This window comes from Taeniopygia guttata, chromosome 3 (assembly GCF_048771995.1).
Source record: "Taeniopygia guttata chromosome 3, bTaeGut7.mat, whole genome shotgun sequence".
In the NCBI taxonomy this organism is placed as follows: domain Eukaryota; kingdom Metazoa; phylum Chordata; class Aves; order Passeriformes; family Estrildidae; genus Taeniopygia; species Taeniopygia guttata.
In genome coordinates this window covers 482,140-509,810 of record NC_133027.1, presented here as the reverse complement: position 1 = coordinate 509,810, position 27,671 = coordinate 482,140, and the positions used below count along the sequence as shown (strand labels likewise).

At 67.3% G+C, this 27,671-nt stretch overlaps 2 protein-coding genes and 1 long non-coding RNA gene across 6 annotated transcripts in view; 2 read left to right on the top strand and 1 right to left on the bottom strand.

Moving 5' to 3' along the window:
• The window catches only part of DNMT3A (DNA methyltransferase 3 alpha), a 31,066-nt gene extending 24,845 nt beyond the window's left edge, over positions 1 to 6,221 (top strand). For both annotated transcript variants that reach the window (XM_072926204.1, XM_072926203.1), the window contains exons 13-23: positions 482 to 561; positions 656 to 768; positions 3,141 to 3,324; positions 3,710 to 3,794; positions 3,977 to 4,122; positions 4,359 to 4,449; positions 4,538 to 4,686; positions 4,797 to 4,882; positions 5,352 to 5,421; positions 5,603 to 5,721; positions 5,815 to 6,221. In XM_072926204.1, the coding sequence (XP_072782305.1) occupies positions 482 to 561; positions 656 to 768; positions 3,141 to 3,324; positions 3,710 to 3,794; positions 3,977 to 4,122; positions 4,359 to 4,449; positions 4,538 to 4,686; positions 4,797 to 4,882; positions 5,352 to 5,421; positions 5,603 to 5,721; positions 5,815 to 5,956 (1,265 nt within the window). In that variant the 3' untranslated portion in view covers positions 5,957 to 6,221. The remainder of the gene's footprint in view (positions 1 to 481; positions 562 to 655; positions 769 to 3,140; positions 3,325 to 3,709; positions 3,795 to 3,976; positions 4,123 to 4,358; positions 4,450 to 4,537; positions 4,687 to 4,796; positions 4,883 to 5,351; positions 5,422 to 5,602; positions 5,722 to 5,814) is intronic.
• Positions 6,222 to 6,257: 36 nt separating this feature from the next.
• LOC140683597 (uncharacterized) lies at positions 6,258 to 7,379 on the bottom strand. Its single transcript, XR_012054773.1, has 2 exons — positions 7,161 to 7,379; positions 6,258 to 6,926 (listed from the first exon to the last, which is right to left on the bottom strand). It is a non-coding gene; the product is annotated as an uncharacterized lncRNA (long non-coding RNA).
• Positions 7,380 to 14,089: 6,710 nt separating this feature from the next.
• DPYSL5 (dihydropyrimidinase like 5) lies at positions 14,090 to 26,944 on the top strand. Of its 3 annotated transcripts, none has more exons than XM_030269790.4 (13): positions 14,090 to 14,215; positions 18,806 to 19,070; positions 20,003 to 20,161; positions 20,752 to 20,931; positions 21,005 to 21,073; positions 21,208 to 21,252; positions 21,374 to 21,449; positions 22,551 to 22,707; positions 23,454 to 23,595; positions 23,801 to 23,943; positions 24,017 to 24,224; positions 25,397 to 25,565; positions 26,601 to 26,944. In XM_030269790.4, the coding sequence occupies exons 2-13, from the start codon at positions 18,810 to 18,812 to the stop codon at positions 26,684 to 26,686; spliced, it is 1,695 nt and encodes a 564-aa protein (XP_030125650.1). In that variant the 5' UTR covers positions 14,090 to 14,215; positions 18,806 to 18,809; the 3' UTR covers positions 26,687 to 26,944. The 3 variants fall into 3 exon arrangements, with proteins under 3 accessions (XP_030125650.1, XP_030125651.1, XP_072782303.1); XM_030269791.4 differs by lacking the exon at positions 14,090 to 14,215 and adding an exon at positions 14,253 to 14,375; XM_072926202.1 differs by lacking the exons at positions 14,090 to 14,215; positions 25,397 to 25,565.
• Positions 26,945 to 27,671: the final 727 nt, after the last annotated feature.

The window sequence follows — 27,671 nt, the reverse complement described above, 5'->3', positions numbered from 1 at the left end:
AGGGACAGCAGCTCTGGGTGGTGGCAGGGACCCCCAGGGCACCGGGGTGGGGCTGTTGGGGTCTGGGATGGGGCTGGAGGGCAGGGGGACTCTGGCCTGCTGCTCCTGGGGTTGGTCCCCAACTCTGGTGTGACCCCAGCGTGGGGTGAGTGTGTCCTGGGGACTGCAGGACAGGGCTCGGGATGTCCCCACACCAGGCTGGGGTGCCAGGGCAATGGGTCACAGTGTCCCCACACCAGGGTGGGTGCCAGGGCGATGGTTGAGGTGTCCCCACACCAGGGTGGGTGCCAAGGGCGATGGTTGGGGTGTCCCCACGCTGGGCTGGGGTGTCAGGGCGATGGTTGGGGTGTCCCCACGCTGTGCTGGGGTGCCAGGGCAATGGGTCACGGTGTCCCCATGCTGCAGTGGGGTGTCAGGGCGATGGTTGGGGTGTCCCCACGCTGTGCTGGGGTGTCAGGGTGATGTCTCCCCTCTCCCCCAGACATCTGCATCTCCTGCGGGAGCCTCAACGTGACCCTGGAGCACCCTCTGTTCATCGGGGGGATGTGCCAAAACTGCAAGGTAGGGCGTGGGGCAGGGCCTGGGGGGCTCACAGCGTGTGCCCTGCCCTGCGGCGGGGTCCCCAGGCCCGCAGTGACACCCCGGCTGTCCCCAGAACTGCTTCCTGGAGTGCGCCTACCAGTACGACGACGACGGCTACCAGTCCTACTGCACCATCTGCTGCGGCGGCCGCGAGGTCCTCATGTGTGGCAACAACAACTGCTGCAGGTGCCACGGGGCCGGGGGTGCCACGGGGCCGGGGGTGCCACGGGGCCGGGGGTGCCACAGGGCTGGGGGTGCCACGGGGCCGGGGGTGCCAGGCAGCTTCCACTGGGACCCCACTCCTGCCTGGAGTGAGGCTGGGGGAGTTTGGTGATGCCAGTCCTGGTGTGGGGCTGGGGAGCTTTGGTGATGTCCTGGTCTCAGTGAGGGGCTGAGAAGGTTTGGCGATGCCAGTCTTGGCACAGGAGTTCAGCTGGTCGTGGTTTGGGGCTGGGATGTTTTGGCAGTGCTGTGGTCTGTGGCACAGGAGCAGCTGGGTGTGGTGGTGCCAGGGAGGTTCTGGTGGTGTCACTGTCCCCAAGTCAGACCCTGTTTCCCCACTGGTCCAGCCCAGCTTGCCTATGGCAGTCTCAGATGTCTCGTTCAGCAAAGCCATTTATTCCTGGCACAGAAATACGAGCACAGCCCGAGCTGGTGCCTCTGAGGAGGGATCCCAGCTAAAGAACCGTCCCCCTCTGCAAGTCTCACTGTTCCCCCGAGTGCTCAGCTCCTGTGCACACACCTGCCTGGCAGGCAGCTCTCTTTATCCCCTTTGTTACGGGGTCTCTGTCCATTCACCCAGCTGGGCCACCCTTCCTCTCTCTCCTCTTTGTTATTCCAAAGCTCAGCAGCTCAAGCTGGGGCTCCACCCAGATCTGAACCTCTGCAGCTCAATCTGCATTTCAAACCCACTCCCTGGGCCAGATTTATTCGCCTCAGCGCTAATCTGGGATATTTTGTGATGCCTCAGTCCTCATGTGGAGCTAGAGAGGTTCTGGTAGTGCCACAGACCTGTGGAAATGGGTGCTGCCAGTCCTGCTGTGGGGTTTGGGAATGCTTTGGTGATGCCACAGACCCAGCATGGGAAGTTCTGGTGATGCTTCAGTCATGGTTTGGGGCTGGGAGGGTTTGTGCTGTCCCAGTGCAAGACTGGAAGGATTTTCATGGTGCCACGTTCCTGCCGTGGGCTGTGTCTGATGCCCGTCCTAGTTTAGGGCTGGGTATTTTAATGATGCCACAATCTCTGTAGGGTTGGGAGATTTTGGTAATGCTCTGGGCCAGGTGTGGGACTGTGGGGGTTTTGGCAATGCCCTGGTTCTGCCACAGTCCTGGCACGGGGACTGGGTGATGCCAGGTGTGCTTTGAGACTGGGAGGCTTTGGTGGTGCCTTGGTGCTGGTTTGTGGGGTTGGAGGAAGTTCTGGAATGCCCCAGACTGGAGATGGCATGGTCCTGCCATGGAGTTTTGGGTGATGCCAGTCCAGGCTTTGGAGGTTTTGGCAGTGACGAGATCTTCTAGGGCTGGGGGAGGCCCTGGCAGTGCTCCAGTGCTGCTGTGGGACTGAGGCTTTTGGTGATGCCTCAGTCCTGCTGTGGGGTTTTGGATGATGCCAGCTCTGTTTTGGGGGGGATCTGGTGATGCCACAGTCCTGCTGTGGGGTTTTGGATGATGCCAGCTCTGTTTTGGGTATGTTCTGGTGATGCCACAGTCCTGCTGTGGGGTTTTGGATGATGCCAGCTCTTCTTTGGGGAGGTTCTGGTGATGCCACAGTCCTGCCATGGGGTTTTGGATGATGCCAGCTCTGATTTGGGGAGGGTTTGGTGATGCCACAGTCCTGCTGTGGGGTTTTGGATGATGCCAGCTCTGTTTTGGGTATGTTCTGGCGATGCCACAGTCCTGCTGTGGGGTTTTGGGTGATGCCAGCTCTGCTTTGGGGCTGGGGAGGTTCTGGTGATGCCACAGTCCTGCCATGGGGTTTTGGATGATGCCAGCTCTGCTTTGGGGAGGTTCTGGTGATGCCACAGCCCTGCCGTGGGGTTTTGGATGATGCCAGCTCTGCTTTGGGGGGGATTTGGTGATGCCACAGCCCTGCCATGGGGTTTTGGATGATCCACATCTCTTTTGGGGATGTTCTGGTGATGCCACAGTCCTGCTGTGGCGTTTTGGATGATGCCAGCTCTGCTTTGGGGAGGTTCTGGTGATGCCACAGTCCTGCCGTGGGGTTTTGGATGATGCCAGCTCTGCTTTGGGGAGGTTCTGGCGATGCCACAGTCCTGCCGTGGGGTTTTGGATGATGCCAGCTCTGCTTTGGGGGGGATTTGGTGATGCCACAGTCCTGCTGTGGGGTTTTGGATGATGCCAGCTCTGCTTTGGGGAGGGTTTGGTGATGCCCCAGTCCTGCTGTGGGGTTTTGGATGATGCCAGCGCTGCTCTGGGGAGGTTCTGGTGATGCCCCAGTCCTGCTGTGGGGTTTTGGATGATGCCAGCTCTGCTTTGGGGAGGTTCTGGCGATGTCCCAGTCCTGCCCCACGGCTGAGCCCGGCTGCCGCCTGTGCCAGGTGCTTCTGCGTGGAGTGCGTGGACCTGCTGGTGGGCCCGGGGGCGGCGCAGGCGGCCATCAAGGAGGACCCCTGGAACTGCTACATGTGCGGCCACAAGGGCGTCTACGGGCTGCTGCGGCGGCGCGAGGACTGGCCCTCCCGCCTCCAGATGTTCTTCGCCAACAACCACGACCAGGAGTTTGTGAGTGCCCCCAGCCCCTCCCCGCTGACCCCCGGCCCTTCCCCGCTGACCCCCAGTCCCTTCCCACTGACCCCCAAGCTCTCCCCACCAACCCCCAGTCCCTCCCCACCGACCCCCAGCCCCTCCCTGCTGACCCCCAAGCTGTCCCCACCGACCCCCAGTCCCTCCCCGCTGACCCCCGACCCTTCCCTGCTGACCCCCAGCTCCTCCCCACTGACCCCCCCAGCTCTCCCCACCGACCCCCAGCCCCTCCCAACTGACCCCCTAGCTCTCCCCACCGACCCCCAGCCCCTCCCCGCTGACCCCCAAGCTCTCCCCACTGATCCCCAAGCTCTCCCCACCGACCCCCAGCCCCTCCCCGCTGACCCCGTCCCTGTGGCTCCAGGACCCCCCCAAGGTGTACCCGCCGGTGCCCGCCGAGAAGAGGAAGCCCATCCGGGTGCTGTCGCTCTTCGATGGCATCGCCACAGGTGGGTGGGGGTCCCTTGCAGGACCTCCCCCAGGGGGTGTGTGGGGCTGGGGTGGGGGAGCCGGGGGTCTCAGGCCGTGGGTCTGGGGGTGCTCCGTGGGCAGCCCTGGGGGTGGGACAGGAGGGGACGGGGCTGGGGGCCCCGCTGTGCGTGCACGGCCCACTCCCCGTGGCTCCCCGCAGGCCTGCTGGTGCTGAAGGACCTGGGCATCCAGGTGGACAGGTACATCGCCTCCGAGGTGTGCGAGGACTCCATCACCGTGGGCATGGTGCGGCACCAGGGCAAGATCATGTACGTCGGGGACGTCCGCAACGTCACCCAGAAACACGTACGTGCTGTGCCATGCTGCCCCTCGGCCCCCCGACCCCCTCCCTGCACCCCCAGAGCTCCAGCGGCCTTGGGGCACCCTCGGGCCCGGGGTGGGAGTGTCAGGGGGCGCCCGGAGTGGGACTCTGCGGTCCCGGTGGGTCCCTTCCCGCCCCGGGAGCTCAGCACCGTTGTGCCCCGTGTCCCGCGGGCCGTGGCAGCGCCTGCCTCACCCGGGCTCTCCTCTCCCCCCTGCAGATACAGGAGTGGGGCCCCTTCGATCTGGTCATCGGGGGCAGCCCCTGCAACGACCTGTCCATCGTCAACCCGGCCAGGAAGGGGCTCTACGGTAGGAGCTGGGCTCTGCAGGGCTGGGGCTGGTCCCCAGGGCTGGCAGAGACCCCCAGCCCTGACCCAGCCCTCCTCTCTCCTCCCAGAGGGCACCGGGCGCCTCTTCTTCGAGTTCTACCGCCTGCTGCACGAAGCCCGGCCCAAGGAGGGCGACGACCGGCCCTTCTTCTGGCTCTTCGAGAACGTGGTGGCCATGGGGGTGAGCGACAAGAGGGACATCTCGCGCTTCCTGGAGGTCAGTGCCCGCCTGGGGACAGCCCCCTCCAGCCCCGGGGACCCCCAGGGCCCACCCCCACCCCCAGGGGCTGCCCAGCCCCACTGACCCTCCCGCTCTCCCTCCCTCAGTCCAATCCTGTCATGATCGATGCCAAAGAAGTGTCCGCAGCGCACCGGGCACGGTACTTCTGGGGGAACCTGCCCGGCATGAACAGGTGGGTGAGAGTGGCCCCAAGGTGGGCCCCTGGAGGCTCTGGGAGGGTGGGCTGCCCCCCTGGGTCCTCCCTCAGCCCAGCTGTGGCTCTGGGGGTCCCCTGACCCTGGTCGGGGCTGGGCAAGAGCATCAGTGTGACAAAGAGGTGATGGCACACCCCAGAAACCTGTGGTGGTTCACCCACGGGGGTGGCTGGTCCTGTCCCAGCTCTCTTGTGCTGGAGGGGTGGCACTAAGCTGTCCCCTGTGTCCCTCTTGGATGTTGGCTGTGGTGGCCCACAGCTGGTGGCCGCAGATGGGCTCCCACAGGAGCTGCTTCTTGCCCATCACCTGCCACAGACCCCCAAGGCAGCTGTGGCCACCTTGTGACCCCCACAAACGCCAGCTGGGCCCCTGCCCTGCGCCCAGAGCTGGGGGACAGGATGGGGACACAGTGCTGCCACCCCCTGCCCACCATCTCTTCCCTCCCAGGCCGCTCGCATCCACCGTCAACGATAAGCTGGAGCTGCAGGAGTGCCTGGAGCACGGCAGGATAGCAAAGGTCAGCCCGGGCTGGGTGGTGAGGGGGGTCTGGAGGGGCAGGAGGGGGATTCCAGCGCTGCCAGCAGCAGTCCCAGGCTCTTGGGGCACGGGGTGGGGGTTTCAGGAGGGATCAGCAGCGGCTCCAGGGGCAGGAGTCACCCGCCCAGTGCCCCAGCCTGACCAGCCCGCGCCTCTTGCAGTTCAGCAAAGTGCGAACCATCACCACCCGCTCCAACTCCATCAAGCAGGGCAAGGACCAGCACTTCCCCGTGTTCATGAACGAGAAGGAGGACATCCTGTGGTGCACGGAGATGGAGAGGTACCGGTGCCGGTGCCGCGGGTGGGCCGGGGCGCCGTGCCGGGTGCCGCCCGCGCCGGGCCCCTGACCCGACCCCTTCCCGTCCCCTCGCAGGGTGTTCGGCTTCCCCGTGCACTACACGGACGTGTCCAACATGAGCCGCCTGGCCCGGCAGAGACTGCTCGGCAGGTCCTGGAGCGTGCCGGTGATCCGCCACCTCTTCGCGCCCCTGAAGGAATACTTCGCCTGCGTCTAGGGATGGGCAGGACTGGTCACGCGGAGCGAGTCGGAAACAAACCCATCCACGCCAAGAGAAGTGAACACACGGAATGAGAGAAGAGTCAGCACCCAGAAGAGAGACGGGATTTCGCAGCCCGACGGGAACCCAGCACACGTCTCCCCGAGCGAAAGGGGTCGGTGTCCTCTCCGGAATTTCCCAGGATCAGCTTTAGCTGTTTAAAAGCAAACAAAAACCACAAGAAGCCAACGAAAATGGAAAAAGCAAACGAACGACAACAAAACGGAAGAAAAAAAGAAAAAGAAAAGAAACCAAAACCTTTTTTTTTTTTGGGTAACCTTTTAATTTTCCGCTCTTTTCTGGCTGGGTTTTCCTGTCGGTTTGGTTTCCACTTCTCGGAGCAGCGGGCCAGACGAGATGCCGTCGCCAGCGCCGCTCTCGGAGAGGGGGAAACGGCAGCGGGGAAGCCCAGCGGGGAGGGAGGCGGAGGCGAAGGAGACCCGCTCTGCTCCGAGACCCGCTCCGCTCCGCTCCGTCCGCGCCAGCGCCCGGCCGGCCCGGCCCCGGCCCCGGCGGCTGAGCCTCGCTCTGTTCCACCAGCACCGCTCTCCGGTGACATGGAGCCAGCCCGGCAGGGAGGCCGGGAACACACACACCACACACACACCTTTTCTACAGTATTTTGGGTGCCTACCACACGGAAACCTTGAAGAGAGCAGATCCTAGAAGCCGCTGTTACCTCTTGTTTACAGTTTATATATATATGATAGATATGAGATATAGATATATATATATATAAAAGGTACTGTTACTACTGTACAACCTGACTTCATAATGGTGCTTTACACAGCGGGGTGAGTCGAGACATCAGCTTCCACGTTGCCTTACGTGCCGGGCCTTTCCGAGCGAGCGGCAGGGCCGGGGCGGCCGGGCGGAAGCGTCTCCATCCCGAGTCATGCAATAACCTTTTCTGTCCCGACGGAAGCGCCTCGGCGGTGCCCCCTGCCCCGCCGGCGCCACCCCACAGCGTACTGGTGCTCTTCTGCGTACGTGGCGTCCGGCGGGCCCGCGTCGGTGTCCCCGGTGCCCCGGTGGCGGCAGGGGGGTCCTGCCCCCCGGCCGTGCCCCTCGCCGTGGGCGCTGCCCGCCGGGGCGGCGCGGGGCACGGCGCTGCGGGGCACGGCGCCGCGGACAGGCTCCGGCCGAGGGCGGTGGCGAGGACGCCGGCGGGGCAGGGGGACAGAGCGGTGCCGGATCGCGGCCGGGGCGATTCCGGCATGGCACGGGGATGGCCGCGGGTCCCGGACCCTGGTGCTACATCCGCGGGGCCGGGCCGGCGGCAGGAGGGCGATGCCCCGGCGAGCCGGGACGGGACCCCAGCGGTGCCACCGCGACCGCCAGGCCATCGCCCTCCTGCCCGCGCGGGGTTTGGAGCGAGCGCGTCCCCTCGGTGGCTCCGGTGCCGGTGCCGGTGCCGCGGTGTGAGCAGAGCGCGGGCAGGTGCTGGCAGTGCGGTGATGGTGCTACTGCTCCGGCGGCACCGCGGTGCCCGCGGGGCAGGGACTGGTGCTAGGGCACGGGGAGGCTCCCGGGGCGCCGCCGCCGTCTCCTCTCTAACTGTGAAAGGCGCGGGCACCGGGGCCGCGCTCGCTGCGGGGTGCTGGCTAATGGCAGCGAGGCGCGGCCCGCGCGCCCCGAGGTGCTGGGACCGACGGCGGCGGGACCCCCGCCTCCCCTCCCTCCCTCCTGGTGCTACTGGGGGCTCGGGGCCCCTCTGGGTGCGGGGGGCACGGGGAGCTGAGCTGGCACAGTGGCTGGGCCGGGGGGTGAAGGTGGCGAGGCAGGAGGGCGCCGGCCCCGGGCTCTGGGCTCCTGCTCGCTCCCGGGGCCGATGGCACGGGATGGCACGGGATGGCACGGGACCGCTGCACCGGGCACAGCTGCTGCCTGCTGCTGCTGGCTGAGCCTGCGCGGCCCCACCAGCCCGTCTATGGGGCTGGCATGGCCCGGGGCGTCCTGTGTGCGGCACAGTGGGCACTGCGGGTCCTGCATGGCCCTGCAGCACTGCTGCAGGTCCTGCATGGCTCCGTGCCCCTGGCTGTGGGTCCTGCAGGGATCCACTGCGCTGGCTGTGGGTCCTGCACAGTCCCACAGACCTGGGTGCCAGCGCTGCTCAGCCCTGCAGTGCTGATTGCAGACCCTGCAGTGCTGATTGCAGACCCTGCATAGCTGCACCGTGGCAGATGCAGGTCCTGCATGGCGCTGTGGCGCTGGGTGCTGATCCTGCATGGCCTTGAGGTGCTGGGTGCTGATCCTGTACGGCCCTGCAACGTTGTTGGCAGGTCCTGCAGGGCTCCGTGGCACTGGGTGCTGATGCTGCATGGCCCTGCAGCTCTGGGTGCTGGTCCTGCAGAACCCCGTGTCTCTGGGTGCTGACCCTGCATGGCCCTGCAGCTCTGGGTGCTCACCCTGCATGGTCCTGCAGCTCTGGGTGCTGGTCTTGCAGAGCCCCGTGGCTCTGGGTGCTGGTCCTGCAGCTCTGGGTGCTGGTCCTGCAGCTCTGGGTGCTGGTCCTGCAGAGCTCTGTGGCTCTGGGTGCTGGTCCTGCATGGCCCTGCAGCTCTGGGTGCTGGTTCTGCAGCTCTGGGTGCTGGTCCTGCAGCTCTGGGTGCTGGTCCTGCAGAGCCCCGTGGCTCTGGGTGCTGGTCCTGCACCTCTGGGTGCTGACCCCGCGTGGCCCTGCAGCCCCGGGTGCCGGTGCTGCCCCATCCTGTGGCACTGCCGGGCGGGTTCTGCACGGCCCCGTGTTGGGTTTGGGGGTCCCGGCGGACCCCCGGGGCCGCCCCGGCTCAGCCCGGCCCTGCAGCGCTTGCTGGGACCCCCCTGGCCCTGCTGCACCTTTGGGGGCTGGGTCCCAGCGGGTGCTGCGGCGCGGGGCCGGTGCCGGTGTTGGTGCCGGTGCGGTGCCGGTGCGGTGCCGGTACCGGTGGGAAGCAGGTTCCTGCTGGGAACAGGCACCGGTGGCGGGGGGACCGTGGGGATGCCTGGGGCAAGAGTTCAGTTTTTAACGTACCCGACTCACGTCTTTTTTTAAAAAACAACCAGACAAATTCTGTTGCACAGCCCTAGATGAAAACTCAAAACAACACAGCAAGGCCTGAATTCCTTAAGATCCGCCGAGGGAGTGGGGACAAACACGGTGCTAAAACATTTTATTAAAAATATATATTGTTAAATTAAGTCTGCTGTCTGGACAATGACTGTTTTGTTTCTCGTAGTGGAGTTTCAAAGAGCACTATTATTTTACTCTTATATATTATTATTAAAAAAAAAAAACAAAAAAGAAAAAGGCATTTTAACTTTGTACTTGAAAACTAAATGAGAGATTTCCTGTGTTTTAGCCTAGGCATTGAAGTAGCTGACGCTTAACTATTTGTGAGAATCATGTACTCATCATCCCGAGGAATACGCGCGTAGAGCTGGTGCCCTCCTCCCTCCCTCCCTCCTCCTCCCTTTGATTTGGCCGCCTGGCCGCTCTCCCTGCCCTGTTCCCACCCAACCCCGTTTATTTTCTACTTCTCTCTCGGTTCGTTGCCCCCGTTTTTTTGTTGGTTTGTTTTTTTAGGGTCGCTTCTCTATTTATTGCCGCTGAACTGTGCATTTCACGGCCGGGGGTGCCGCGGGCGCCCGGCGCTGTTGTATCTGTGTGAGTATTGCTCGTGACATAGCTGTTCTGAACTAATAAAGGTCAATGCGTGCAGCAGATGTAGAAAGTCTGTCCGTCCCGCTTCCATCCCATCCTCCTTTTCTTTTTCTTTGGTGCCCAGAAGAATATAATACAGACGAGCTCCTTTCTAATGTACTTGTGCTGGAGAACACTTGAATAAATGTCCTGTTTTGTGCAAAAAAAAAAAAAAAAAGAGAAAAAAAGAGGAAAAAAAAAAAGAGAAAAAAAAAAAACAGCCTCTGTGTGGTTGTGTGTTCTGTCCTGGCGGGTGGGGAGATCCGGGGGCTGATAGTGGGGTCCTGGCAGGGGTGAGATTGGGGTGAAGGGGCAGGATTGGGGTGGCTGTGGGGTCCTGGAGAGCCATGGGGTCCTGGCAGGGGTGGGATTGGGGTGAAGGGGTGGGATTGGGGTGATTGTGGGGTCCTGGAGAGCCCTGGGGCCCTGGCAGGGGTGGGATTGGGGTGGTTTTGGGGTCCTGGAATGTCCTGGGGCCCTGGCAGGGGTGGGATTGGGGTGATTTTAGAGTCCTGGAGAGCTCTGGGGCCCTGGCAGGGGTGGGATTGGGGTGAAGGGGTGGGATTGGGGTGGTTTTGGGGTCCTGGAGCGCCATGGGGCCCTGGCAGGGGTGGGATTGGGGTGAAGGGGTGGGATTTGGGTGGTTTTGGGGTCCTGGGATGCCCTGGGGCCCTGGCAGGGGTGGGATTGGGGTGGCTGTGGGGTCCTGGGGCCCCTGTGGGTTGGGGGTGCAGGTGACAGGGGGGTCTCAGCACTGGGCTGGTTGGGGTCCCAGTGAGTAAAGGGGTGCCAGGGGGTCTCAGTCCCAGGTTGGGGGTCCGGGTTGGGCTCCCCTGGGCACGGGGGGCTTTGGCTCGTGCAGCCCTGGGGTGGGGGTGCGGGACCCCCAAAGGTGGGACCCCCATGTCTGCCACGCGAGCCGTGGGTCAGGAAACCGCGTGATACAGGTGTGACACAGGTGTGATACAGGTGTGACACAGGTGTGATACAGGTGTGACACAGGTGTGACAGGTGTGACAGGTGTGACAGGTGTGACAGGTGTGACACAGGTGTGATACAGGTGTGACGCAGGTGTGATACAGGTGTGATACAGGTGTGACAGGTGTGACACAGGTGTGACACAGGTGTGATACAGGTGTGACAGGTGTGACACAGGTGTAACACAGGTGTGCCAGGTGTGACACAGGTGTGACACAGGTGTGACACAGGTGTGATACAGGTGTGATACAGGTGTGACAGGTGTGACACAGGTGTAACACAGGTGTGCCAGGTGTGACACAGGTGTGACACAGGTGTGACACAGGTGTGACACAGGTGTGATACAGGTGTGATACAGGTGTGACGCAGGTGTGATACAGGTGTGACAGGTGTGACAGGTGTGATACAGGTGTGACACAGGTGATACAGGTGTGACACAGGTGTGACACAGGTGTGACACAGGCGTGACACAGGTGTGACACAGGTGTGATACAGGTGACACAGGTGTGATACAGGTGTGACACAGGTGTGGCAGGTGTGGCAGCCTGGGCACCTGGGCTCTGCCGCAGGGCACTGCCGCCTCCCTGGGCTGCTGAGGGCCGTGGGAGCCCAGGAAGCACAAAAAGCCCAGAAATCACAAAAAGCCCCAGAAATCACAAAAAGCCCCAGGAAGCACAAAAAGCCCAGAAATCACAAAAAAGCCCCAGAAATCACAAAAAGGCCCAGAAATCACAAAAAGCCCCAGGAAGCACAAAAAGCCCCCGAAATCACAAAAAAGCCCCAGAAATCACGAAAAGCTCCAGGGCTGGAGCTGCTCCCGGGCCGGGACGTGGGTGGCTGCAGGAGCCGCCCTGGGAGAAGATGGGGGGAAATGGATTTACAGAAAACGTTCCAAATCTGATGGAAGGTTCACGTGGCGTGGGTTTGTGTGCAAACTTTGAGATAAGAAGTGCTGACCTAGAAATGTTCCAGAATGAGGCATTGCTGAGAGAGGAACTGAAGCAGGAACAGTTTTAAAGGACGGGCCGTAGATGAGATTGGATATTTTACAGAAATGGAACTGTGAAGGATGTATTGCAGGGGGATCCAGGAGGGGCAATTTTACATTATTGGTTTACAGGTATTTCCAGCACGCTGTGGCTAAGGAATGCACAGGATTGTGATGAGGAAATGGCTGCAGCGTTGGGGCACAGCAGGGAGGGAGGGATTTGTGCCAGGAAGGTCTGGGGGCACATCTGGTTTAACACGGACATTTCCCCACTATGGCCGTGGGAGAGCAGCCGCTGCTCCCAAACTCCGGCCCAGGATCCCAAATGTGCCCCGTGGCCGCCTGACCTGGGCTGGGGGAGCCGGTGTTGCTGCTCAGGGGAGATAAATTCAGTAATATCTCACCTGGGCGGGCTGACAGGGTGGGAGGGGGATGTGGGTACTGAGAGTGGAGAACTCACCAGCCACGAGGACATTGGGCAGAGACCCCGAGATGAGGAAGAAACTGATAAACCCACCTCGGGGCTGTGCTGAATCAGCCCCAGGAGCGGAGATTGCCACCACAGACCCAAAAAGATCCAGAGCAAAAGTAACACTGAGCATGGCACTAATTAACGTAAGAAGCAAAGGACGTGTTTAACCAGTGGGAGATAGACTATTAATTAATTAATGAGAGAACTGTGTAACTCGCATTTATTGTTAAGTAAAATCCATATTGTTGACTTTGGCGTAGGGTCTCATTTGCAACTTAATTCAGGCAGAGGCTCCTCTCACTAATTGGGTCTTAACAGGACCAAACAGCAGCACCAGGACCTGGAGCTGCTGGGGGAGCCCCGAGGAGCCCCCAGGGCTGGAGCCGGGCTGGGAGAGCTGGGGGGGCTCACCTGGGGAGGAGAAGGATCCAGGGAGAGCTCAGAGCCCCTGGCAGGGCCTGAAGGGGATCCAGGGAGAGCTCAGAGCCCCTGGCAGGGCCTGGAGGGGATCCAGGAGAGCTGCAGAGGGACTGGGGACAAGGGACAGTGGGACAGGACCCAGGGAATGGCTCCCAGTGCCAGAGGGCAGGGCTGGGTGGGAGATTGGGAATTGGGAATTGTTCCCTGGCAGTGCCCAAGGCCAGGCTGGACACTGGGACACCCTGGGACAGTGGGAGGTGTCCAGCTGCAGGAGGGACCAGCAGGGACGTGACAGGGACAAATGCCACCCTGGGGAGGGAAGAGTCCCTGGCAGTGACAGGGGCTGGGGCAGCTCTGTGGGAAGGACCTGGGGGTCCTGGCAGGGATGGGATGGGATGGGATGGGATGGGATGGGATGGGATGGGATGGGATGGGATGGGATGGGATGGGATGGGATGGGATGGGATGGGATGGGATGGGATGGGATGGGATGGGATGGGATGGGATGGGATGGGATGGGATGGGATGGGATGGGATGGGATGGGATGGGATGGGATGGGATGGGATGGGATGGGATGGGACGGGACAGGAAGAGGACATTAGGATGGGGATGAAGCAGGAGGTCCCCCCAGCTCCATGACCCAGCCCTGTGTCCCCACTGCTGCAGCACAGGCCGAGGGTCACATCTGTCACTCTGGGGGTGTCACAGGGTGGTCCCGGGGGTGTCACGGGGGTGTCCCGGGGGTGTCACAGGGGGTCCCGGTGGGGTCCCGGGGGTGTCACAGGGTGGTCCCGGGGGGGGGTCACGGGGAGGTCCTGGGGGTGTCCCGGTGGTGCCCCAGTGGTGCGCCGGGGGTGTCCCGGGGGTGTCCCGGGGGTGTCACGGGGGAGTCCCGGGAGTGTCACGGGGTTGTCCCGGGGGTGTCCCAGAGATGTCCCGGGGGTGCCCCGGGGGTGTCATGGGGGGGTCCCGGGGGTGTCCCAGAGATGTCCCGGGGGTGTCCCGGGGGTATCACGGGGGTGCCCCGGGGGTGTCACGGGGGTGTCTCGGGGGGTCCCGGTGGGGTCCCGGGGGTGTCACGGTGGGGTCCCGGGGGTGCCCCGGGGGTGTCACGGGGGGGTCCCGGGGGTGTCACGGGGGGTCCCGGGGGTGTCACGGAGTGTCCCGGTGGGGTCCCGGGGGTGTCCCGGTGGGGTCCCGGGGGTGTCCCGGTGGGGTCCCGGGGGTGTCCCGGGCGTGTCACAGGGTGGTCCCGGTGGTGCCCCGGGTGGTCCCGGTAGTGTCCGGGGGGTCCCGGGAGTGTCACGGGGGTATCACGGGGGTGTCCCGGTGGGGTCCCGGTGGGGTCCCGGGGGTGTCCCGGTTGGGTCCCGGTGGGGTCCCGGTGGGGTCCCGGGGTCACCGGGGGTCACCGGGGGGGGTCTCCGCGCGCGCTCCGTCGCCACGGCAACAGCGCGTGCAGGCGGCGGGGGGCGGGGCTCCAGGCCTTGGCCCCGCCCCCTCCGCCTGTCAATCATGCCTCGCGCAGCCCACCCTGCTGGGGGCCCAGGCCCCGCCCCCGGCCGCCAGGACGGGCGCTGATTGGTCCAGACCGGCGAGGCCCCGCCCCCCGGCGCAGGTTCGGGTGAGAGGCGATCGCGGCCGGAGCGGCACCGGGAGCGGCACCGGAGCGGGAGGTACCGGCGGGGCCGGGCGGGGCAGGGCCGGGCCGGGTTGGGCTGGGTTGGGTTGGGTTGGGCCGAGCTGAGCTGGACCGGGCCAGGCCGTGCTTGGGCTTTTCCTTTCCGCACCTGCGGACCTGGCTCCTTATCGCGACGGGTCGGACAATCGCGACAGGTGCGTGTGTCTCGACAGGCGCGAGTGAATCGACAGCGAGGATGGAGGGGAGCGCCCCGCCATCCCCGCCCGGGGCGCTCCGCGGGCTATCGGCGGGCAGAAAAGCTCTATGTGGCCGCCGCCCACCCATGGCGACACACCTGTCGCGACAGGCGATGGTGTCGCGACAGCGCGAGGGGTTCGCCTCGGAGTGTAATGCCGGGCACAGCTGCTGCTCCTCGAGCGGGCCCGGCTCCCTCGTCGGCGCCCTGTCGCGATCGGGAGCGGAGCAGCAGGTGCGCGGGGCACGGCGGCGCGGGGACCCCGGGGCGGCGGGGCCGCGGGGCCGAGGGGCGGCGGGGGTCGCGCCGGGCCCGGCTCATTGTTCCGCCGGGTCTCCCGGGCGGCCCCGCCCCGGCTCGGAGCATCCTTTGTGCTGGGCGGCCCCCGGGCTTTGTCTGCGGAGCCGCCCCGGGCCGGCGAGACCGGGACCCCCCGCGCCTCCGGACCCCGCACGGGGACCCCCCGCACGCCCCGGATCGCGCTCCGGGGACCCACGGCAGCGGCACCGCCCCCGAGCCTGGCCCGGCCCGGCCCAGCCCGGCGCGGCGCCCAGCCCTTGCCGCACACCGGGGCCCGGCCCGGCTCTCGGCGGGGACCCCCGGCCGGTCCCCCCGGCCGGCAGCGGCCCGGTTTCGGTGCCCGCCGCTCCGGCCTCCTGCCGCAGTGACCTGGGGGTCATTGCCGGGGGGTGACGGGGGCCTGGGAGCGGCAACGGGACGCCCGTGTCCCCGCAGGCTGCGGCGGGACCCTGCGCAGCGCCCCGCTGTCGCTCGGGCGTGGCCGCGCAGTGCCCGTTCCCGTTCCCGTACCCGTTCCCGTGCCCGTTCCCGTGCCCGGGCTGGGCCGCGCCGGGCCAAGGTGCCCGCGGGTAAAGGACCGCCCGCAGCATCCCGGGCTGGGCGGCAGCAGCTCTGCCGGAGCGGAACATCCTTCTGCCGCGATCGCGGTCCCCGCGGTCCCCGGCTCCTTCCCGGGGCGGTGGCTCGGTGACACCGCAGCTCGTCCTGGCCGGGGGGCGGTCGGTGCGGCCCCGGCGGCGGGACAGCGACCCCAGCCCGGCCGTAACGGAGCCGGGGAGCCGGGGCAGGGCTGGCGGCCGCGGTTGGGTGACCCCCCCGCCGCCGGGGCATCTCCCGGGCGGGGAGCGATGCCCGCCCCGCCGCCGCCTCTGGCCGGGGACGCGCGGCGGTGGCGACTCGGTGCCACCGGAGCGGCGGTCACCGAGCCCAGCCGGACAAAGGGGAGCCCCCGCCGCGGGGTGGGCGCAGGGTGGGGTCGGGCACGGTGGGTGCCGGGGTCTCGCCGGCGCAGACAAAAGCGGGGGGCGGCGAGGGGCCCCCCGGCCCCGCCGCGCCGCACAATGCGGCAGCCCCGGCACAAAGGCCGCGCCCGGCGGGGCCGCCCCGAGCCCAACAGGTGCCCCTGGCAGCCCCCCCGGCCCGGGGTCCCTTTGTCCTGCCGGGGTCACAGCTGTCCCCGCGGCAGCCGGCGGGGCTGGGGGGGCTGCGAGCCCCCCGAACGGTGGCGCCGCTTTGTGTGCCGGGAAGCGGAGCCGCGGCCGCCGCCTGCCGAGCCGGGCTGGGCGGGGGTCCCCGGGGTGTCCGCCGGTGCCCCCCCGGCGCTGACGCTGCGTTTCTGCCCTGCTCGGAGCCCGTTGTCTGGCACCGGCCGATGCTGGCCGTGGCACCGCGCTGCAGCGGCCGGCTGGAACGGGGCGAGGGCCCCGGTGCCACCGGGCCAGTGCCATGCTTGCGCTGAGGAACCCCTGGGGATGCTCGGTGTGAGCTTGGGTGTGAGCTCGGCTGGGGACACTGGTACGAGCTGGGGGGCTGAGGGGGAGCGCTGGGTGTGATCTGGGCAGTGAGGGTGAAATGGGAGCGCTGGTGTGCCAGGCAGGCCACCCTGGGCATCCGGGGCTGGGCGTGGGCCCGGTGGCGTGGGGACATCAGGGCTCTGCCACGGGCAGTGCCGGGGGTGGCTGAGGGGGTGGGAAAGGTGCGTGGAACAGGCACGAGGGCAGCGTGGTGGTGGCAGCATGCTGGCAGCGGCGTGGGTGGCTCCACGGTGGCCGAGGCCACAGGCAGCAAGTGGAGCTGCCAGCTCTTCTCTCTGCACAGTGGCCAGCCCACGCTTGTGCCCCTGTCCCCTTGCCAGCCCCACACCCCCTCTGCAATGCTTACACCCCTCCTGCCCACCCAGGGCACCCCCCGTGCCAGGGGTCTCACGGTGCCCGGTGCCGCGGCACTGGCGTGTTCCATGCTCCAGATCCGTCACCGCGGCCGCTTTCATCTCGGGATGCGCCGTGCCGCCTCCCCCACCGCCCCTCTGCACCGTGCCACCCCCTCCTGCATCTCCTGCCCGGCCCAGCCCTGCTCGGGGCTCCCAGGGGCTCCCAGGGCCAGCGTGCCCCGCGGTGGCACCGTGGGCACCAGCTCGTCCCCTCTGGTGTCACCCCACCGAGGCCGATCTCTGCCCCGATGTCTGTCCCTGATGGCGGTCAGGGGCCCTGACTGCTGTGGGGACTCGGGGGGTCCTGGGCTGGGGCTGATCCCCTTGTCCCTGTCACCCCCGGGCTGATCCCCTTGTCCCTGTCACCCCCGGGCTGATCCCCTTGTCCCTGTCACCCCGGGCTGATCCCCTTGTTCCTGTCACCCCTGGGCTGATCCCCGTGTTCCTGTCACCCCTGGGCTGATCCCCTTGTTCCTGTCACCCCTGGGCTGATGCCCTTGTTCCTGTCACCCCCGGGCTGATCCCCTTGTCCCTGTCACCCCCGGGCTGATCCCCTTGTTCCTGTCACCCCCCACAGCGTGGCTCCGGGTGTCCCCAGGTGTCCCCAGCTCAGCCCTCCCCTGGGGCAGTGGCTCCCCCATGGGCCCGAGGCAGAGCTGGGGGCAGGTGTGGGCACCGGAGCACGGGGTGCCAGCGCCCAGCGTGCCACAGTGGCCTGGCACGCTGCACGAGGTCACTGCCACCCCGCCCCGGTGCCCTGGGGGCCCCTGAGCAGTGCCACAGCTGTGCGTGCCGGTGACATTCCCGAGGGGGGCCCCGGCAGCTGCTCCCGCTGCTCCGTGCCGAGGTGAGGGCACCAGGACAAGGCACAGCTGGCACCGGGATTGCCCACGGCACCCCCTGTGCGCAGCAGCCGGCCCGCGAGGCGCTGCCGGTGCCCCCGGTGCCGCGCTGCTCCCGGGAACACTTGTGCCACCCCTGCAGCTGTGGTGGCCCGTGGTCGGGGAATGCCCAGCTGCCAGCAGAGCCTGGCCAACCTCACGGCCACCAGGGCTCCTGCGGCTCTGCTGCCCGAGGAGCCATTTGCTGCCCGGCAGCTGCTGGGGCGGGCACTGGAGACCCCTGGCACCGCTCAGGACTGTCCCTTCAGAGCCCTGTCCCGGTCTCAGCTCCCACCGTGGGGCTGGGCAGCACCAGACCCCCCTGCCACCAGCTCCCTGCCCCGGCAGCAGCCACAACCTTTGCCCGTGGCTCGGTTCTGGCCCTGGGGCCTGTGCCAGGGGCTGGGTGGGCACCAGGGGCCGTTCCCGCAGCGCTGCCCGGTGCCGGCGTGGTGCCAGCCGTGCCAGCCCGCCCCACGCTGCCCGTGGGTGCCGGGGCTCTGTCTGCTGCAGGGGTCCCTGCAGTGGGGCAGGGAGGCAGGGGTCTCCTCGTGGGTCTGTTTGTGGCTCTCCTCGTGGGTCTGTTCGTGGGTCTGTTTGTGGCTCTCCTCGTGGGTCTGTTCGTGGGTCTCCTCGTGGCTTTCTGCTCTGGGGGTTCTGGTGGGGTCCCAGCCCACCTCACGCCCGCCGGGTGGGCACGGCTGGCACGTGCTGTCCCCGCTCCGACGGGTCGATGGTGTTTGACCTTCACCGAATGATTTATTGATCCTGTCTGGGGATGCCCCTCGCTGCCGGGGGCTCAGGCAGAGCCGAGGCAGCGCGGGGGTCTCTGGCAGAGCTGGCACCTCGCGGGGCAGCGGGCACAGACTGAGTGGTGCTGTCTGTGCCAGTGCTGGTCACTCACGGGGACAAGGTGGGCAGCCTGCTCTGGGCACGGGCGCTGTCACTTCGTGGGGACACCCACGGCACGCGTGGCAGCGCAGCGGAGGGCGGCAGGATGGGTCTGGCAGCCGTGCCCAGCGCTGGGAGTGGCACCGGCGGGGCGCAGCCCGGGTGTCGCTGCGGCGGGCCCGGGCAGGGAGGCAGCCCCAGCTCCGTGCCGGGCCCCTCCTCCGCGCGGATTTCCCGGGATAATCCATCGCCGCGGCCCGTGCGGGATGCGCAGCTGCGGGCTCGGCCCCGCCCGCACCGGGGCACCTCGGGCCGGGGCGGGCAGCGGGGCGACCCCAGCCCCGGGGGGCTCCCGGTGCTCACCGCGCCGCCGCCTGTGCCCCGCAGCACCATGATGGCCAACGCGGCCACCATGCGGATCCTCATCAAGGGGGGCAAGGTGGTGAACGACGACTGCACCCTCGAGGCCGACGTGTACATCGAGAACGGCATCATCCAGCAAGTGGGGCGCGAGCTGATGATCCCCGGCGGCGCCAAGGTCATCGATGCCACCGGCAAGCTCGTCATCCCGGGCGGCATCGACACCAGCACCCACTTCCACCAGACCTTCATGAACGCCACCTGCGTTGATGACTTCTACCACGGCACCAAGGTAGCCCCTGCCCGGGGCTCCCCGCGGGCACGGATTGGCACAGATTGGCACCGCAGCTCCCAGCCCCACGGGCATCACAGGACCACTGTGGCATGGCACCGCCTGTCCCCGTGTCCCCATCCATCACGTCCCCTCGCTGTGACAGCCCTCCTCCCGCACTGGGGCCGTGCCACCCTGTGCCAGCTCGGGCACCTCCCTGTGCCGGTGGCACTGTGTACCGAGTGTTGCTGCCCGGGAGCATCAAGGGCCAGCCCAGGATTGTCCCTGCAGCTCGTCCCTCTGTCCCCAGCGCCCACACAGAGCAGCCATTGTGCCAGGCCGGCGCTGGCCGTGCCTGTCCCCAGGGTGTCCCCAGGGTGTCCCCAGGGTGTCCCCAGGGTGCTCAGTGTCCCCGGGCAGGGGGCTCGGCGCTGTGCCGTGCCCAGGGGTGCCACATGCCAGGCCTGCTCCCTGTCACTGTCACCTCCCTAGAGGGCCGATGGGCAAAGGAGCTTTGGGGATTAGCGGGCCGGGTGAGCCGGGGACAGCGGCGGTGCCACGGCGCGGCCCTGCCGCCCACGCTGCCGCGGGGGGGCTCCCCACGGCCCCATCCCACGCGGGGCTCTGTGCCGGGGGGCTCCCTCAGCACCCCAAACCCGGGGGTTGGGCTGGGGGGCACTGGGTGCCCCGCTGGTGGCAGGATGGGGCTCTCCAGATGTGCCGTGCTCCCAGATGTGCTGCTGCAGAGGGGCAGCCACTGGCAGGGCCAGGGGGGCGCAGGGGGTCCCTGCCTGCACCCAGGACCCCCGCGTGGCTGTGGGCAATGCCCGAACGTGGCCGCCCCAGCCCGGCCCCGGGAGCTCACCTGGCTCAGGGCGGGGCAGGGGCGGTGCCAGCGCCGGGGATGGATGAGCCCTGACGCCCCCGGCGCGGTCCCTGTGCCCCCCGTGCAGGCAGCGCTGGTGGGGGGCACGACGATGATCATCGGGCACGTCCTGCCCGACAAGGAGACGTCGCTGCTGGACGCCTACGAGAAGTGCCGCAGCCTGGCCGACCCCAAGGTGTGCTGCGACTACGCCCTGCACATGGGCATCACCTGGTGGGCGCCCAAGGTGAGCGTGGCGCGGCTCCGGGAGCAGCTGCCGGGGCTAATTCCCAGCCCCGCTGATCCCATTAGCTGCCCGGGGGGCGGGCTGAGCCCCCGGGATGCCTTTTGAGCTGCCCTGAGCCGGGCTCAGCGGGGCAGGGGCTCGGGGGTGCCCCGGGTCCCTGTGGGGCTGAGCCCCTCTCTGGGGCACGGAAGGTGCCGCTGCTGCTCCGTGGAGGGGGGCAGGGTGCCCAGGGCGGGTGGTCCCAGCCTGGGGGGACCCCACCCCACCCCACAGCATGACCCCCACGGTGGGGGCAGGCAGGACGGGTGAGCAGACCCCGTCCCACGGCAGACTCAGCCCCTGCAATCCCCTGAAAGCTGCTGGAGCGGGATCAGACCTGGCTCCCGGCTGTGCTGCAGGGAGACCCCCGCCCCGACCCCTCCTTCCAGCCGGGCAGGGGCAGAGGGATGGAGCAGGGACCCCCTGGGGCAGGAAAATCCCTTCTGCTCCCCCCAGCATCTGTCACTGCCCGTGTCACCCACGAGTCACCCCAGGGGGAGGCGGGGGTCTCTGGTGGGGCGAGGCCCCGCTCTGAGCCGCTCCCGGCGCAGGTGAAGGCGGAGATGGAGACGCTGGTGCGGGAGAAGGGGGTGAACTCCTTCCAGATGTTCATGACCTACAAGGACCTGTACATGCTGCGGGACAGCGAGCTCTACCAGGTCCTGCGCGCCTGCCGCGACATCGGCGCCATCGCCCGCGTCCACGCCGAGAACGGCGAGCTGGTGGCCGAGGTGAGGCAGCGCCCGGCGGGGCGGGGGGACCCGCGGGGCCGCAGATCCGCCCCCTGACCCCCCAACTCCCCAGGGAGCCAAGGAAGCGCTGGATCTGGGCATTACGGGGCCAGAGGGCATCGAGATCAGCCGGCCCGAGGAGGTAGGTGACGGCAGGCGGCACGGGAGGGGCTGGGATGCTGCAGGACAGCCGTGTGGCTGCCACCGGCCGTCCCCGTGTCACCCCCACGCCGCCGGTGCCACCCTCACGCGTGTCACCGCCGGCTCTCTCCGCAGCTGGAAGCTGAGGCCACGCACCGCGTCATCACCATCGCCAACCGGGTGAGTGCCGGGGCTGCGGGTGGGCCCCCGGCCCCGTGGGGGTCCCCGTGCCTCCGCCGGGGTCCGGAACCCCCCCCCGGGGACGGGCACCACGGAGACAGCGCCCCGACCCTCTCCGCAGACCCACTGCCCCGTGTACCTGGTGAACGTCTCCAGCATGTCCGCGGGGGACGTCATCGCCGCCGCCAAGATGCAGGGTAGGGGACACGGGGGGACCTGACCGCCCTCCCCGGCACCCCTGTGGGGCGGGGGCACCCCCGGACCCGGCACCCCCGTGGGCAAGGGGCACCCCCGGACCCAGCACACGCGTGGGCGTGGAGGGACGGGAACGGGGATTGTGGAGCTGTGGGCAGGCGGGGAGACACACGGGCACGGACAGACACACGGGGACAGACACACAGACACGGGCACGGACAGACACACGGACACGGGCACGGACAGACACACAGGCACAGACAGACACACGGACATGGACAGACACACAGACACGGACATGGACAGACACACAGACACGGGCACGGACAGACACACGGACACGGACACAGGCACAGACAGACACACGGACATGGACAGACACACAGACACGGGCACGGACAGACACACGGGCATGGACAGACACACGGACACAGACAGACACACGGACACAGACAGACACACGGACATGGACAGACACACGGACATGGACAGACACACGGGGACAGACAGACACACGGACACAGGCATGGACAGACACACGGGCACGGACAGACACACGGGCACGGGCAGACACACGGACACGGGCAGACACACGGACATGGACAGACACACAGAGACAGACACACGGACATGGACAGACACATGGGGACAGACACACGGACACGGATGGACACATGGGGACAGACACACGGACACAGACAGACACACAGACATGGACAGACACACAGGGACAGACACACGGATATGGACAGACACACGGGCACGGACACGGACAGACACACGGGCACAGGAACTCGGGTGTACCTGTGGGGCTGTGCCTGAGCACAGGTGAGCACACCTGGGCCCCCAGTGCTGCTCGTGTACAGGGGACACACACAGGTCACACACACGTGGGACACACACAGGTCACACACACGTGGGACACACACAGGTCATACACAGCACACACACCTGAGCATACACTGGTCACACATGGCACACCTGGCACATACACCTGAACACACCTGAGCACACACTGGGAGCACGCTGCGCTGGCACGGGCGGTGCCCACGCATGTGCCCCTGCACGCCCGCCCGCAGCACACGCGTGTGCCTCCCCCGCAGGGAAGGTGGTGTACGCGGAGACGACCACGGCGCACGCCACGCTCACCGGGCTGCACTACTACCACCAGGACTGGTTCCATGCCGCCGCCTACGTCACCGTGCCGCCGCTGCGCCTCGACACCAACACCTCTGCCTACCTCATGAGCCTGCTCGCCAAGTGAGAGCTGCCCAGGCACCTGTCCCTGTCCTGGGCACCCCATCCCTGCCCCGGGCACCCCATCCCTGCCCCGGGCACCTCTGCCTGCCCCCTGCACCCCATCCCTGCCCCGGGCACCTCTCCCTGCCCCGGGCACCCCATCACTGCCCCGGGCACCCCATCTCTGCCCCGGGCACCTCTCCCTGCCCCAGGAACCCCATCCCTGCCCCGGGCACCTCTCCCTGCCCCAGGCACCCCATCCCTGCCCCGGGCACCCATCCCTGCCCCGGGCACCCCATCCCTGCCCCGGGCACCTCTCCCTGCCCCAGGAACCCCACCCCTGCCCCGGGCACCCCATCCCTGCCCCAGGCACCTCTCCCTGCCCCAGGAACCCCATCCCTGCCCCGGGCACCCCATCCCTGTCCCGGGCACCTCTGCCTGCCCCGGGCACCCCGTCCCTTCCCCGGGCACCCCATCCCTGCCCCGGGCACCTCTCCCTGCCCCGGGCACCCCATCCCTGCCCCGGGCACCTCTCCCTGCCCCGGGCACCCCATCCCTGCCCCGGGCACCCCGTCCCTGCCCCGGGCACCTCTCCCTGCCCCAGGAACCCCATCACTGCCCCAGGAACCCCATCCCTGCCCTGGGCACCTCCCTCTGTCCCAGGGAGCTCCCCTGGCACCCCATGGCAGGGGTACCCCATTCCCTGAGTTCTGGGCACCCCAAGCAGCCCCGGCAGTGCCATCCCCCCCCCTCTCTGTGCCCCGCAGTGACACGTTGAACATCGTGGCCTCGGACCACCGGCCCTTCAGCACCAAGCAGAAGGCCATGGGCAAGGAGGACTTCACCAAGATCCCGCACGGCGTCAGCGGGGTGCAGGACCGCATGAACATCATCTGGGAGCGCGGCGTGGTACGGCACCGGCACCGCGGGCCCGGGCACGGGGCTGGCACTGGGGCTGGTGGAGCTGAGGGCGGTGGGTGAGGAGCTCCCCGGACCCCCCGGTGGGCCCTGGCAGGGATCCCAACCCCGCAGCACGGCTGGGTTTTTGGTTTTTGGGTTTTGGGGGGCCGGGGGGTGACAGGCCCGGCCCACCCTCACCCCGCTGCGGCGGCAGGTCGGGGGGAAGATGGACGAGAACCGCTTCGTGGCCGTGACCAGCTCCAACGCCGCCAAGCTCCACAACCTGTACCCCCGCAAGGGCCGGATCATCCCCGGCGCCGACGCCGACGTCGTGGTCTGGGACCCCGAGGCCACCAAGTAGGTGCCCCCCGAGGCCGGGGAGGGCTCCCCGTGCCCCCGGCAGCGCTGACGGCCCCGTCCCCCCGCCCAGGACCATCTCTGCCAGCACCCAGGTGCAGGGCGGGGACATCAACCTGTACGAGAACATGCGGTGCCACGGCGTGCCCCTGGTCACCATCAGCCGCGGGCGCGTGGTCTACGAGAACGGCGTCTTCATGTGCGCCGAGGGCACCGGCAAGTTCTGCCCGCTGCGCTCCTTCCCCGACATCGCCTACAAGAAACTGGTGCAGCGGGAGAAGGTACGGGGGCAGGGGCGGCCGTGCCAGAGAGGTGCCAGGGCTGTGCCAGAGCAGTGCCAGGGCTGTGCCGGAGCAGTGCCAGAGCGGTGCCAGAGCAGTGCCAGGGCGGTGCCAGAGCAGTGCCAGAGCAGTGCCAGAGCGGTGCTGTGGCTGTGCCAGAGCGGTGCCAGAGCGGTGCCAGGGCTGTGCCAGAGCGGTGCCAGAGCGGTGCCAAAGCAGTGCCAGGGCAGTGTCAGAGCAGTGCCAGGGCTGTGCCAGAGCGGTGCCGTGGCCATGGTGTGGCTGTGCCACATGATGCCACAGTGTGGGGCAGAGCTGCACCGTGCTGAGGGCTGGAGGGGACAGGGGGCAGTGGCTGTGCCAGGGGAGGCTCTGTGCCAGGCCATGCCGCGCCGTGCCATCAGCGTGTGGCAGAGGACCCTCCCCTGGCTCCTTGCAGCACGCTGGCAGTGCCAGAGGAGGGTTGTCCCAGCAGGTGTGTGGCCCACGGCCATTTCAAGGCGTCTGTGGCCATCGTGTGTGGTCACGGTGGGCACCAGTGCACCGGGACGGGGACACGCGTGGCTGGGGCTGCCCAGCGGTGACAGCTCTGGCAGTCCCTGTCACCCCTGTGTGCCCCCACACTGTGGCTGTGGGGACAGGCTGGGGGACAGCGTGGGGCTGATGCTGCAAGGGAAGGGCACCGGGGCTCCGGCAGCTCACAGCGAGAGGGTGGCAGCACTGGGCGCTTGTCGGGAGCTCTGCGTGGCTGGGGGGGCACAGGGCATCGCATGGGCTTGGCTTGGCTTGGCTTGGCTTGGCTCGGCTTGGCTTGGCTTGGCTTGGCTCGGCTTGGCTTGGCTTGGCGTGGCCGGGGGGACGGGGCGAGGGGCTGCTCTGCCAGGGCCACCCACCTCCCCCAGCCCCTGCCCCTGCCCTGCACTGCACTGCTTGGCGCCGGGAGCCCCACAGCGTGCCCAGCACCTTTCCGAGTGCCCCCTCCCCAGCCGCAGCCCCCTCCCCAGCCGCAGCCCCCTCCCCAGCCCCAGCACGCCCCTTCCCCTTCCCCTTCCCCTCCGGGCCGACCCGCAGCCCGCAGCCCGCAGCCCGCAGCCCGCAGCCCGCAGCCCGCAGCCCGCAGCCCGCAGCCCGCAGCCCGCCCCGCTGATGCTCTCTCCGCTCTCTCCCGGCAGAGCCTGAAGCTGCGGGCTGTGGACCGCACCCCGTACCTGGGGGACGTGGCCGTGGTTGTGCATGCCGGTAAAAAAGAGACGGGGACGCCCCTGGCCGATACGCCCACCCGGCCGGCCACGCGACACGGGGGCATGAGGGACCTGCACGAGTCCAGCTTCAGCCTGTCCGGTAAGAGCGGGGCCGCCCCGGGGTGTCCCCGTTATCCCGCCACCCCCCCGGTGCTCCCGCCGTCCCCGCAGGGTGTCCCGCACCCCTCCTCCGCCAGGGCTGTCCTGTCACCCCCTTCTCCGGGCTGTCCTCATCCCCTGCAGGGCGGTCCCCCAAAGCCCCCCAAAGCCCCCCAAACCCCCCGGCCGTGCCCCAGCCCCGCTGTCCCGGGGCGCCGTGGCAGAGCAGGAGAGGCCCCGGTCCCGGAGCTGCGCCGGTGTGGGGCACCGGGGCTGCGCCGGTGGGGCGGGCGGGGGTCTGCGTCACTGCTGGTCAGCATTGGTCACTGCTGGTCACTGCTGGTCAGCATTGGTCACTGCTGGTCAGGGTTGGTCAGTGCTGGTCAGCATTGGTCACTGATGGTCAGGGCTGGTCAGTGCTGGTCACTGCTGGTCACTGCTGGTCAGGGCTGGTCACTGCTGGTCAGTGCTGGTCAGGGCTGGTCAGGGCTGGTCAGTGCTGGTCAGCATTGGTCACTGCTGGTCAGTGCTGGTCACTGCTGGTCAGGGCTGGTCAGTGCTGGTCACTGCTGGTCAGCATTGGTCACTGCTGGTCAGTGCTGGTCACTGCTGGTCAGTGCTGGTCAGCATTGGTCACTGCTGGTCAGTGCTGGTCAGCATTGGTCATTGCTGGTCACTGTTGGTCAATGCTGGTCAGGGCTGGTCAGTGATGCTCAGAGTTGGTCAGTGCTGGTCACTGTTGGTCACTGCTGGTCAGGGCTGGTCAGCATTGGTCAGTGTTGGTCAGGGCTGGTCAGGGCTGGTCATTGCTGGTCACTGCTGGTCAGGGCTGGTCAGCATTGGTCAGAGCTGGTCAGTGCTGGTCAGTACTGGTCAGTGCTGGTCACTGCTGCTCAGGGCTGCTCAGAGCTCCCCAGGAGCAGCACAGCCGCGGTCGGGGGGTGGCACAGAGCCCCCGCTGTCCCCGGGGTACCGGGGGCTCCCGGGGCTGTGCCCAGCCACCCCGGCCCCTGCCGACCGCCCGTGTGTCCGGCAGGTTCTCAGATCGATGACCACGTTCCAAAACGAGCCTCGGCCCGGATTCTCGCTCCCCCCGGGGGCCGGTCCAGCGGCATCTGGTAGAGCCGGGGTCCTGTCCCCCGAGTGAGGAGCAGGAGCCGCCCCCGCGCCCCCGGACCCGGCTCCGGCGGGGCTCCCCTGGCCGCGGGGCCCCGCCCGGTCCCCGTGCCGCCGGCGGGGACGTACCGGCGGCGGGGCCGTGCGCGGGGGCCGCGGAGGGCCGGGGGCGGTGGGTGCCCCCCCGGCCCTTTTCTGTTTGCACGTTGGGTTTGGATCAGTGAATTTTTGACTTGTTTGTGCATCACGTGGAAATACTCTGAAGTGGTTTGTGTCACTAGCGTAGGGGAGACGCAGGGACCCCCCTTCCTGCCCCATTCCTGAACCCCGACCCCGACCCACCACTCGTCCTGGTCAGAGCTGATCAGAGCTGATCAGAGCTGATCAGAGCTGGTCATCCCATCCCAGCCCCCCATTCCCATCCCTGAACCCCCATCCCTGAACCCCCATCTCCCTCCCTGAACCCCCATCCCTGAACCCCCATCTCCATCCCTGAACCCCCATCCCTGAACCCCCATCTCCCTCCCTGAACCCCCTTCTCCCCCACCCCTGAACCCCCATCTCCCTCCCTGAACCCCCATCTCCCCCATCCCTGAACCCCCATCTCCCTCCCTGAACCCCCATCTCCCCCATCCCTGAACCCCCATCTCCATCCCTGAACCCCCATCTCCCTCCCTGAACCCCCATCTCCCTCCCGACCCTCCATCCCAGCCCCCCATTCCCATCTCTCCTGCCCCATCCCTGAACCCCCACCTCCCTCCCTGACCCTTGTCACCTGCCCCCCTCCCCTGCCCCCCGTCTGCCCCCATTTCTGCCCCCCTGTGTAGGGAGTGCTGGTCCATCCTTTCCAACACCCCTGAAATCCCCAAATCTCCCCCCCTGTCCCCCACACCCATCCCTGCACCTCCCCATCCCCACACGCCCCTTCCTGCCCACCTTGAGCCCCCGCAGCCCCGCAGAGAGTGGTGTCACAGCCCTGTGTCACAGCCCT

Coding starts and splice junctions, on each gene's coding strand:
- DPYSL5 (XM_030269790.4), top strand. CDS start 18,810: ATGATGGCCAACGCGGCCACCATGCGGATCCTCATCAAGGGGGGCAAG. Junction 21,253..21,373: donor TCATCACCATCGCCAACCGG/GTGAGTGCCGGG, acceptor CCCTCTCCGCAG/ACCCACTGCCCCGTGTACCT. Junction 23,596..23,800: donor TCATCTGGGAGCGCGGCGTG/GTACGGCACCGG, acceptor CTGCGGCGGCAG/GTCGGGGGGAAGATGGACGA.